The sequence below is a fragment of the Sceloporus occidentalis genome, unplaced genomic scaffold (assembly GCF_023333645.1).
Source record: "Sceloporus occidentalis isolate IW3139 unplaced genomic scaffold, rSceOcc1.0.p SCAF_5, whole genome shotgun sequence".
Taxonomy (NCBI): domain Eukaryota; kingdom Metazoa; phylum Chordata; class Lepidosauria; order Squamata; family Phrynosomatidae; genus Sceloporus; species Sceloporus occidentalis.
In genome coordinates, this window is record NW_028316985.1 from 43,348,639 (window position 1) to 43,361,318 (window position 12,680).

The 12,680-nt window shown below is 38.3% G+C and overlaps 1 protein-coding gene across 2 annotated transcripts in view; it reads left to right on the top strand.

The window, feature by feature from the left end:
• LOC149312079 (cyclin-dependent kinase 17) overlaps positions 1-12,680 on the top strand; it is a 108,800-nt gene that overhangs the window by 55,568 nt on the left and 40,552 nt on the right. For both annotated transcript variants that reach the window (XM_089523920.1, XM_089523922.1), the window contains exon 4: positions 4,983-5,116. In XM_089523920.1, coding sequence (XP_089380046.1) covers positions 4,983-5,116 — 134 coding nt within the window. The remainder of the gene's footprint in view (positions 1-4,982; positions 5,117-12,680) is intronic.

Consider the following 12,680-nt stretch of genomic DNA (forward strand, 5'->3'; position numbering starts at 1 on the left):
TTTTAGTATAAAATGAATACCATTTTAATAAGATACTGTTCTATTATGATGAAAGGAAGAAGAAGGTGTACTTGTTAATTTACAAAGGCATAGCATGTGAATAGCTGGCATTGTGAGGTTTATAATACACCTTGCATTTAACGATCCCAGTTTTTGCAACAAAAATCTTCTGCATTACAAGAATGTTTCAACCTATCCCTAGGCCATGATACTCTTGTTAGTGAGTTATGAAGCTGTCATGTGCAAGCTAGCTGTGCTTGCTAGCTGTGGATAAATTAGTAATCATGTTCATTTTAGCATGTTATCTGTTAAAATAGTGGAACCTGAGGTTTGAAAAGACTAAAGCCCCACTTTGATGCCCCTTTCACATGATTCTCAATTGTATGAGAGAATACCCAAATGGGTCTTAAAAGACACATGCTCCTGGACAGGATCCACTAGCCTTTGACAGAGACCCACATATTCCATACCATCAGTCTGACAGAAACATAAAGCATGTGGACACCATTAGGGTACTGGAAAAATGAAGGCTTCTTCGGGAGCCCAAACACAGGTCTTATTGGGTATAGCTTCATTATAAGTGGAAGATAAATTTATTGTTATCCCTCTTTGGACTCCCTTTTGAAACAAGGTTCTTATGTAAGATAAAAGTTTTAGTTGTTGAAGTGATCCAAAATAAAGAGTATCACTAGCGAGGCCCCATGATAAAATATTCAGAATTGCTTATCCCAAGTGAGGAAAAAGATGATCTGTCCTGACTTTAGCCCATTGGGCAGAGATGAAAGCTGTGGAAACCTTACTTTCTGTTTCCGAAGGCTGTTGGTGATCTGCCCTTTTACAATTATTTCGTTGTCTGAATCAATTACATGCTTTTATGTTACCGAATCCTTGGAATACTGCTTAAATATTCATGAGGTCTTTCCTCCCTTTTTCACAGCGAAATTAACTGGCAAGCTTGCCTGCTCTTTGTGTCTGCAGAAGCGAATTAGATGTCCCAGAGGTGTGATTCCTATGTCAATAAACTCTTGATATAGAAATTTTTGCTATGAACAGAGTAGTGTTTTGTCTGATAAGCAGAGAGGAATCTGAAGCTTGGTATGGTTCTTTTCCTGCATCCGTCACTAATTCACCCAGAGTTTTGTATTTAATTCATTTGAATAATACCTCTTGCACAATTTGATCATCTATTATTCAAGACTTTTTATTAATTAAAAAAAATAAGTGTACTTTTGTTTTGTTTTCAAGTTGAAACAAAAAATTATATTTAAGGTGAAACAAAATAATTTTTTCTGTTAACAGAAGCAAATCCAGCTTAGCAAACAACAGCAGTCATTATACTTAACTTCTGCTGAACTGGAAGCTTCAGAACTGTAATTGCCAAAATGGTTGCCATTACTCACAGAACATTCTTTTGTGTTCACAAAAACTGAGAGGATGAAAATTTTCTTGTCTGATGTCAGCAGTTCTGAAGCCAACATGTTACATGACTGATGACATTATTGAGTTATGTCTTCATTTTCTTAATGAATTTTTTTTCTTTTTTTTCATCAGTTATTAAAGTGACCGTGTGGAAATGCATATACAAACTTACTGCATTAGTTTTAGATTTAATTCCCTTTAAATAAAATACTAGAAAATAGTACTAAGTTGTTGTTTTGAATACTGCAATATACCAAGGACAATTATAGTAGTCTTTTTCAGACTCATTTATCACATTATATATTATTGTATGGAACAAGGATCTAGTCTTTCTAGGGCTCACAGTTCCCTTAGTTTTCAGTTCTAATGTGAGAAATATTTAACTAATGCTTGCTTTCTGGTTTTTAGTTGAATCAAAAGTAAATATTTTAAACCTTTTCTTATGTGACAAAGCCTGTAGCAGCAGCATGTGATGAGATAGCAATAGCAAGTCCATTTCTATACCACTTATCAGTGCACTTAAGCATTCACTAAAGCAGTTTACAATGTATAAGCCAATTGCCCCTAACAAGCTAGGTACTCATTTTAGTGATCTCGGAAGGACGCAAGGCTGAGTCAACCCTGAACCCCTGGCTGGTATTGAACTCACAACCTTGTGCTTTGTGAGCAAGTGGCTACAGTACAGGCATTTAACCATTGTGCCATCAGTGCACCTCAGCCAATATGTTCTGGGCATGATATGTGAATTAAAGTTCACATATTAAAATGTTGCTGCATAAGGCATTCACATAATCCAGGGGTGCAGAAAGTGCAGTCCATGGACTGTATTTGCCCACAACTGTTTTGCTCACAAATGCACCAGGAGGTGTAAAGGTGATTTAGCCATGTTTTCACCACAGGCTTTCTTTGAGCTTAGGAGATGTTTTCTTAAACAGAAAGTGAGCTGGATGTTGACTTCCAGGTCATTTCCTGCTTTGTAAAAAAAAAGAAGAAGAAGAAGAAAAAAGGCTGTGTAGCATAAAGCAACTTGGGAGGAAAGGTGATTAAATTGCCTTTCATACTCCTGGGGAGGGTAAAAAGTATTTGTTGGTGTTTTTTTATGGGGCAGGGCTGGAAGGGTGTAGAGCCTTCCACGATCCCCTGTGGTTCCAAAGCAACCTCCTCACCTAATTTGATCCATATTATATATATAGTTCTGTTAGTTGCACCTGAAAAAGAATATAGCTACCTACATAGCTGAGAGAAAAGCAGGCTATAAATCAATCAGTCAGTTAGCATACTGGAGTTGAGAAAAGTGCAAGAATGAACAACAAAAACTATTTGGGTTTAAAACAATTCCTCTGTGTGAATAAGATTAAATGTTGTAGATTATTTAGTTCAGAAAGAAGGCTAGTAAAATAGTATAGTAAGATAGATGTCTTTAAAATTAGGTGTGCTATCGAAGAGGTGAACAGAGAGGAGATGCCGCTACTGTTTCCTTCTATTTTGAAATGGGAGAACTATTCAGTGAAATATATCAACATTTCTGTCTGTCCCAAATCTCCCACCATTCAGGTTCACTGGATAACCTTATCCTGAGGCAGATATATGGAAGTAATTTTAGGACAGGCAGGCATAGTTCCCATGGAATTTACTACTTACAAGATGTAGTGGTAAACAGCTGTTAAAATTGATAGGCAAATTTCATGGAGGACAAGGCTATGATGGCTATATATTAATTAACTCCAGGGTGAGAGGAACTACTAAAAATCAGCCACAGGATCAAAAGCAGAATAGGGAACTGCCTTCACTCTACATGGGCATTGGGTACAGTATACTGAACTAGATAGGCCTTTAATCCGATTCCACAGTATCATTGTGAATAGTATACATATACAACAGTTACTTGCACATATGGGTCTGGTGTGATGCTTTTGACTTGCCACACATACATTCTGTATGCCCTGCATATAAAGTGAATAGGTATAAAGTAATCACAGATGTAGAAAACATATCCGGGATAGCCATGTTGGCCATACAACAAAATACAATAGCATCCACAACCCACAAAACAGCTATACTCCTATTGATCAACCAAAATGCACAAAATATATTGGTGATTAACAATCAAACAGGAGAAAGGGGGGGAAAGTATGTTGGAAGTCATATGCCTACATTTTATCAAGATGTTATTGTTGTTCTCAGTTTGAACATGGTTCTTAAAGGAGGTTCTTACTGTGTTGCTAATGGAGTTTAAATTTTACTTCTTGGAGTTTATTCTTTGGCTCCCAGAGCTCACATGGCCAAGGAAGAATAATGGCCACTACCTGCATGCATATCCCATGGTACCAGCTTAACTAAGAACTACTATAACAACATCTTGATAAAATGTAGGCACATGACTTCAATAGTGTCATTTTTTTCTTCTTTCTCCTGTTTGATTGTTTGATTGTTAACATTTTTGCCTGATGAAGCCAGTCAACCTCGAGAGCTTGCATCATGGATTCTGTGCATTTTGGCTGACCAATAAATGTATTGCTGTTTTGTGAATTTTGCATGTTATGGTAATCACAGATGGATTTTTATCAAAATCAGACATGTAGACATACTTCCATATTGTGCTGCTGGATCATGCCCCAGGACATTCTGTTTTGTTGTACATTTGTTCTCAACGTAGAAAATGTTTAACGTTATTTTTTAAATGTTATCTTTAGCAACACAACCCTATGCTGCTGTTATGCACCTTCAAGTGAACTCAAGTTTATGGTGATTCTGTCATAGGGATTTATCCTATCCTAGGCAAGATTTACTCAGAGAAGATTTGCCATTGTCTTCCTGTAAGGCTGAGAGAGTGTAACTTGCTCAAGGTTGTCACAAATTTGAACTGTGGTCTCCTGGAGTTCCAGTGTAACACTCAAACCAATGTAGCAGTCTGGTTCGTGATCCTTTGCCTGCTCCTATACCCACATACCTAATATTATTTATTTATTTATTTATTTATTTATTTATTTATCCATCCCACTCTAATCCCAAAACTGGGACTCAGGGCAGCTCACAAAATTAAAAAACAGTACATGACAGACGTTGGTCCTGCTTTGCTCATTTTTGTTCATCTCTATGCTTACACCTGCAGAGATGAGTATGAACTTGCAGCCTCAGACTAATTAAATTTACATTCTTCTTAGAAAGGAATCAAATCTGCTTGAAATCAAATCAAATCTGTTTGAAATTAGCAGCTCTTCGATATGTCTCTGTAAAGTTCTCTGTATAATCTTTCCAGAAGATTTTGATTCCATACATTTTTAGAATATGAGTCTTTTTTTTTCTCATGCTATCTCAACTGTCAGTTTGATAGTCTTGGCACTCAAAGACAAGCAGATTGAAAACATTTCAATTAAAAATAGAATCTTAAGCATAACAAGACTAAAAAGATTGTGCCAATCTGGTATTATTCTATATTTGGAATGTGCTAATCATGTTGTGGACACACTCTTAGTGGTAAAATGAGTACCATTTAGCTTTTTGTGAGCAATAAAGGCAGACTGCTTTCTTAATTAAGATTTGTTTACCTTTGTTTGATTTAGATATTGTACATGAAAATCTGAAAATGGGATCAGATGGTGAAAGCGATCAAGCTTCTGGAACATCATCTGATGAAGTCCAATCCCCTACAGGTGTTTGCCTCAGAAACCGGATACACCGACGGATTTCTATGGAGGTAATCTAGTTTCCCATGGGGAAGCACTATGCTAACAAGATACTTGGGATTTGTTTGCTTGTTTTAACTACTGTACTTTATTTTCTGTCAGATCAATTTAAAGTAAATACATAGATGTTTGTAACATAACTGAGCTGGTGATTATTGATATAGAAACTTTAATCTGAAAAATATTTAAGAAACAAAGTGCTCTTTGACAGTATTAGGAGAATTTCTTTTAGAAACATCCTTGTAAATAGGTCCCACAAAGTTACTGTCTGAAAACATTACTAGTTTGCTGTGAGCTGAAAGAAGGGGTAACAGGGAGCTCTGTCTTTGTGTTGGGAGGATTGACATTTATCTAGGGCTTGGTTTCTGTGCAGGCTATAGAAGAGGGATAACCACCCTTCATTATCCTGCTTCTTCACTTTCATGGAGCTAGTTCTTGAGTATAATGCTATTTTAGTGAATGAATGAATCCTTCAGAGAATGTATCATGGTTATCCTATCCAGTTAGGGTTAACTCTTATTGTGAAGTCAGGGCCAACAGATGCTAGTAGCTTCTTTCAGAGAGAAGGGGTCAGCAAACTTGAACATTGCTTTGTAGTTCTTAGCTGTGCCATAAAAGTGTTGTATGTTTGGTATTCTTCTATTGTCTTTTAATTTTATTTTAATCCTCTTGTTTTCCCTTTCCCATTAAAAAAGTAGATTGTTGGGAGGCAAGCAACCTTCCCGGGACTTAACCATGCCATTCCTTTTGCATCCTTATCTCTCATTGAAGTTGTCCACATGGGCCAAATGGCCCAGTTTTCCCCCAGCCTGGCATCGTCTAATTTAGATGATGCAGGCCAAAACCCACATAATGGGATCAGGCCCAATCCCACCAGTATAGATACAGATCCAGAAGATCTAGTCTGACCCTGAAGAAAAAGAGCTTTCAAAATAACCCTGGTTTTGTGTGGAGTTTCTTGGAAAGTGAAGAGCCATCTGTTTTTGGCCTTGGTCTACAGTGAATACAACTGCTGAACATGTGGCAATAGTGGATGGAGGTAAAGTAATTTCCAGACCAAACTTCTAGAATAATCAACTTATTCAAGCCACCTCATTTTCCAAGCCATACCTCCTAGCCATGGGGATACAAAGAAGCCAATAATTTATTATTATTATTTTTATTATTAAACTTTATTTCTAAAGTGCTGTAATTATACACAGCGCTGTACAAAGTCGGTAAAATTAGAGAGAATATAAAAGCCTGCCCAAGGCGTACATTCTAAAATAATAACAAAAGAGAAATAGTTAAAATTACCATATAGAAAAGAAAAAAAACAAATTAAAAACATCAAATATCAAACAAATCACATCACATCAAATTTGATTGCATTGAGCCAACCTTGGACTCCTACAATTGATATTCTAGGCTGTCATACTTTTCTCTTAAACAAAGAAGACTTGCTGTGTCTTTTTTGAAAACAAGGAATCTAACATTGGCTTTTAATTAGTAATGAACAACTCAAAATTGTATGATTAGAGAGTTCAGGAGCTTGGTAAACATTTTGCAATATGTGTGGTTCTCTCCCCCCCCCCCCCCCCCCATAGCTGGATTTCAGAGTGTGGTGAAACGAGTGGAGGGATTTTTCAGCAGTCTGGAAATGATGGATCATAGCTGAGAAAAATGAGGATATAGCATTCTGTGTAGTATGCATAACCTCTGGAGAGATTTAGTGTCTTACTGTTACTCACATTTAAAGCTGCTGACTAATCTGCATAACACTTCAGAAACCAGACACAGTAGGAGAGTTCATTCTTCCAGCCTTTCTCTATTCCTATTTTAACAAATGGAATCTTGCATGAACGTAAACAAAGGAAGGAAGGAAAAAACACCTGATTTCCTTCATTTTAAAAAATTCTGTATACATGCCAGCTATCTTACCATATGCTTGAAAGAAACAGCATTAAGACTAAATGATAAAATTGGGTTTTTAATATATTGTAGTAAAATACAATGTTTCCTTTATGGTAAATTCTCAAAATAATTGTTGTTATAAATAATGTTACATGTTGTGAAAAGCATGGATACTATTGATATTATCTTTTTGTTAGCCCTTTAAATTTGAATCAAAATGAATAAAACCAATATAATTTTTTCCCCTGTTGATCTTACTATCTTCTCTGTTTTACTTATTATTTGAATATTTCTACTGAGAATGGAAATAGAGGTTTTGGCATACTGGTAAAGTCTGGAAGACAACACAAGAAAGAAAGAAATTTATCTTGTTTCTTCTCAAGTTACATATCCATATTGAACATCACCTGTTTTAACAATGCACATAACCATTCAGTTCATCGTAGAAACACTTGTAATATTTGCCTTGTAGCCTGTCAGTTCCCTTAGGTTCTTCCATCTCTCTCTGCTTGTTTCTAATGCCATTGAAATCAGAGTGACATGATTTAATTATGTATCTTCTGGCTAGCACCATCGGTGATGTCAATTCTGGCAAGAGTTTGATGTCCCGAGAAAAAAATGAGACTGTGCTCTTAAAACTTTTCAATAAAGAATTTGAGATTGCAGAGATAAAATTGGAACATGCCTTTTTTCCAGAATTATTTTATTGCTTTATAGATTACTGTGTCTGAATTGTGAGTTTTCTTACTGAGCCACAATGGTCTCAGTCTGCAGTTTATAGAAGAATTAAAAGATTATCCTACCAAGCCAATCAAAAGGAATGTCTCATTACTGAGCTAAGTACCACCTTCATAAAGTTAGTCACAGTCCTTGTGAAAGAAAAAGTACACACTATTTGCTGATCCATAAGAAAATGACAGAAGCTGGGCTTAGTGGAAGGGTTCCCAACCTGCAGTGCTTATGCCCGCACCTGCAAAGGATGTAAAATGAAATTTCAGGGGATGCTACAAAGAGAGATTTGTGTTCTTGAACGATGAGTTACAAGTCATCACTCAGTCAGCTCCCAGTGTGCCCTGAGAAATGGTAGTACGTTATTGTGTTGCATAGATAGTAGTCTCGTTGTTTATTTAATCAAAAGGAGAGAATTGTACAATTTATAGTAGTTTCCAATTTTTTTCTGAATAAGTTAGAATCTAATTGCTCAGTTTAGATTGGCATTTTATGCACTTGAGGAAAGCTCGATTTGTTCACCCACAGTACTGTATGTGGTATTTAAGAGATTTAAAAAATAGAAATTGGACTTCTTCAACTTCAAATGTGATATTAATTTTGTAGGAGGTGTGACATTAACCAAACCTTTCCTAGGGATGCAGGCCATAGAAAAGATTGGGAACCACTGGTTTAGGGGGTCAGAAAGAGTCTTAACTCTTCACTAAATGGTTTGTTTGTTTATGTGTAAAAAGTTTATGGTAGAACCAGCCTGAGGGATGGTATGAATATGTCCTTGAAGAAAGTACCAAATAGTTTCCACCTCTTGTCACTGTACAAGGTGTGGTGGGGTTACAGGAAACACTCACAAATATGCAACCATACCTCCCCCATATACTTCTCCTCCTGATGCAGACAGGTTGTGGAAGCACCTTAAAAGCTATATAGCAAAACCTTGAAGTCAGAGGCATAAAATACTTGTGCACTTCACATATAGAAATCCTGAATGGACAGGAATGGAATATTGCATCTAGATTCTGGAAAGAAATGTAAAAATGCAGTATGACGTCTGTGCTGCATGGATCTGTGTTCATGATCCTCATGCTGCAACTGAAAACACATGTAATTCTTCTTGCATTCTTCTGTTTTTACACAACATTAAATTCTCTAACTGTTTTAATAGTTAAATGTAATCTTTATTGTCTTTCAATCCATTGTGAGGTAATGATTTCTCCATTTGTGTATTGCAATGTGCTCCCTCTACAAAATTCATTAGCTAATGTTTACTGACCTTTTTGAGATGTATCCTTCTGCTTTGGATATATTGGTTTATGCAGACTAAACCATTAAAGAAGGCTGTATCCTTTGAAATGGCTACCATAACTGTGAATAACGCAATTCATTCAACAAGCAATGTGTTCCTTTGATCAGTAACAGTATGGTGGGCTGCAGGGCAGGGAGAGCCCATGATACCTGGAAAAGGCTCAGAAGTTCAAAGGGCAAAAAAGTTCCTGTACAGACAAAACCAAAGACACTTGCTTCCCAGCAGTAAAGTTTTAGTGAGGCAGTCACCCAAACACCATGTTGACTATGGACCACTGCAAAAGGAAAGGGAACATATGGGAGTTTCAAGCCAAAGCAGTTTCTTACTCTCCTGGCTAGCTGTTTTAAGGAAAGGATTTGAGATAGCCTTTTGAAGTCTTTGTTTAGTGCCTGTGTTCTATTAAAGTCCCATACTCAGACAATATTGTTAGTATTGCTTCACAGAGCTGTGTACAAGGACTTGGCCCATTCCCTTGGCCCATTCCCGAGTGTTAGAATCTCAGGAATCCTGAAAAAAGTTATGTTAAGTTTTAATTCTTTATTATGGAGGTGCTGGCAAAATTCTTTGGGTCCTACTCTTTCTTGGTTGGTCTTGTGCCTGTCATAGGTGGAAGTAATTTTGGCAAGATTATTAGTCAGTCACAAATTGAGGCTTACACTACTGGAAGTTTAATTATTCAATATATGAATTTTTTTCAAATCTATATGTAATTTCAAGGACTGGAATAGATGTAGGAGTCTCATGCCATTTAAATGATTATTATTGCTTTGGAAGGCAAGGAGCTGTAGAATTTGATATTTTAAAAAATTTCAGGAGAACATTAAAACAACACAGAGTAATTTCTGTAGCGATGACAACCACTTGTAAGTCTTTCTTTGTGACAGAAAATTTTACTTCCTACATAAGAGAAGTGTTATTCATTGTCATTAGCTGAGTGTGTTTCTGACATAGTTCATGATACAGTGAGCCAACAAATAGAACCATGATTCATGTTTGAAAATTGTCTGGCTTCTACACCTAGATTAGTATTACTGCCTATATGTCTTTATAAGGACATCTTGTTTATTTAGATTAGACATTGCTTTTGCATTACATTGCCCAGCCTGGTATACAAAACTATAATCTTTATCATTTTAAAATTCCATGATTGGTTGGGATCCCCAAGTTTCTTCCTGCATGTGGAGGTTTCTGTTTATGGAATGGCTATGTTATCCTGTGCACTAGAGCTTTGTGCAAGGTCAGTCGAGCAAATAGAAAGATTTTGTTTTATCATGCCTTTCTATTATAGCATGGGCCACAACTTACTGTGAAGAGAATGAGCCTTAGCAAGCCTTGGGTACCCATGCTCCCCTCTCTACCTTACCTTGAGAGCATGCACTTCCACTTTAGTTACAACACAGTTTTCTGTCTTGTCTAAACCAGATGTGCTAGATTTCCAAAGTGGGCACTATGGCTCCCTGGAGGTGGTGGAAAGATCTGGGTGGGTGAGGGGGGAAAGGGGGAATCAGGGGACAGTGAGGAGGAAAGGGAACAGCAAGGGGTCTTTCAGTCAAAGTACTGATGTGCAAGAAAGACAGCTGCCTTTAGGACCATTGTGGGGATGAGCGTTGGATGAAACTTATTTTCAGGGTTCCTTTATACCACCGCATAGCTGAGCTGATCGCTTTGTGTGGTGGTGTCTCCTGCTCTTCACCTCTCCATATGAGCTCAGTCCCTTAGACACATCTTTCAGTAGTAGTGATAGTTGGGAAATTCTTGCATGACTTGGGTGCATGGCATTGTTACTTTGGTTTGAAGTGGTGCCATTTTGGGGCAGACTGACTCCTGAAGCAGAATTCCTGGATTCTTCCTGCACCCCACTCCTGAAGCTGGAGGCTGTTGTTTCCTATTCTAACAGCCTTCTTTCTCAGGAGTTAAGAGGAGGAAGAAATCCTGGTGTGGAGACAACAGGGAGATTAGAGCCTTGGCACAAGGCAATAAGAGCAAAGCCAGGATAAGATGGGGGATGCTCCCAAGAGTGAGTATATAAGAGGGAGGAGCAGGTTTGGAAGTAGTTGGTGTTTAGTATGCCCTGAGGAGTGAATAGCCATTGAAGTTAAGTTAGTCTGCTGTGAGGGCAGTTAGAAAGGGTTTTAGGTTCCCAAGAAGGGGATGAACAGTGTCCTTAATTAAATTGTTGTAGCATCCTGTAGTGCTTGGTGACTGGTGGAGTCACAGGTAAACAGAAGTTTAATAAACGATCTGTGAGAACCTAGTCTATAAGGAAACATATATAAAGCTACAGAGAAAAAATTACAAAAACAAGCTAAAGAAACTGTTAAACTGTGTAACTAATAAAGTATTTATACACCGTATCTTTTGTGAACACCATCCACTAAAAGAGATACTGTATTCAGCATGACTTGCAAATAAATGTCTTCCTTTGTTTCAGCAAGCAGCTGTCTGAAGTGATTTCAGAAATATATTAAAAATGCTACAAAGTCTTTTAGGCTTGGGGCACATTAGATAGTGGGTGTGTGGCAGTCAAAGAATAGTTGGTGCCAAGCTTGGGGGGGGGGGGGGAGGAGATTGAAGCCCAGAGTGCTGACATCTAAAGAGAGTTGTCATGCAGGAGACACTTAAGCGAGCCCTGGGTTCGAGTCTCACAGTGAAGACTTGGTGGGATAGTGGCCATCATTTTCACATAGTTGGCGGCAGTGGTGGGATAAAAAAAGATCCATTGTGCTGCCATCCAAGAAAAGAAGTTGGGTGGGTGAGCCTCACCTGGATTCTTCCTCCATCCCAAAGCTGGAGGCTCTTGTGTCAATGAGCCACAGCAGCCTTCCTCACACTCACTGGCTCCCTGATTCTCCTGCCTGCTTCTCTGTTTCTCACACTTGGGACCAGTCCATACCAGGAGGATGGAGGAGCCTGGAAAGTCCTGCCCTGTCTCCTCCTCTTCTCCCAGAGGGTGTTTGAAGCTCAGTGGGCAGAGAAATGAGAGGCCTTGTTTGCCCTCCGTTCTGGCCACACCTCTTCTGCTGAGCTCCATGTGTCTTACAAGGTTCTCTGATGCTATGTCCCATTTCCTCCAGACATTTAGGGAGCATCAGTGGTGTTGCTAGGGTGATGGCCGTGGCATCAGCCCACATACAGTGTCACCTAATGTGGCTTGCACCCACCATGCCCCTTTGTTACACTTCTTCTGCAAGGCTGGCACAGACAAGAGGTTTCTCGGTCTCTGCTCAGCCAGCTACTTGGTTGCTGCTCCCAGGGTGGCCAGGTGGCAAAAGAAGCAGTGACTGAAATAGTCTGTTTTGAACGTGCAGTAGAAATAGAACTAATATCAAGAAATATGTGTTGGTGAGGGGAAAATAGGCTTGTCATCAAAGAGGAAAGGAGGCAATAACCCAAAAAAGTTTAAGAACCAATATACTAGAGTCTAATGGTGATTAGTATAAATTTGCAAGCTGGATATTCCATGCTTCATGTTGGCCTATTTTAAACCTTGTGAATCCTGGGGCTCATACAGCCCCCAACTCCTTTTGCATTGGCCCATGCCACCAGGGTACCCCCAAAGCCCCCACCCCAATTTTTAAAAAACCTAGACCACTATAAAACTGCACTTAAAAGTAGTGGTTGCGTTGTTTCCTCACTTCCCCATAAATTGC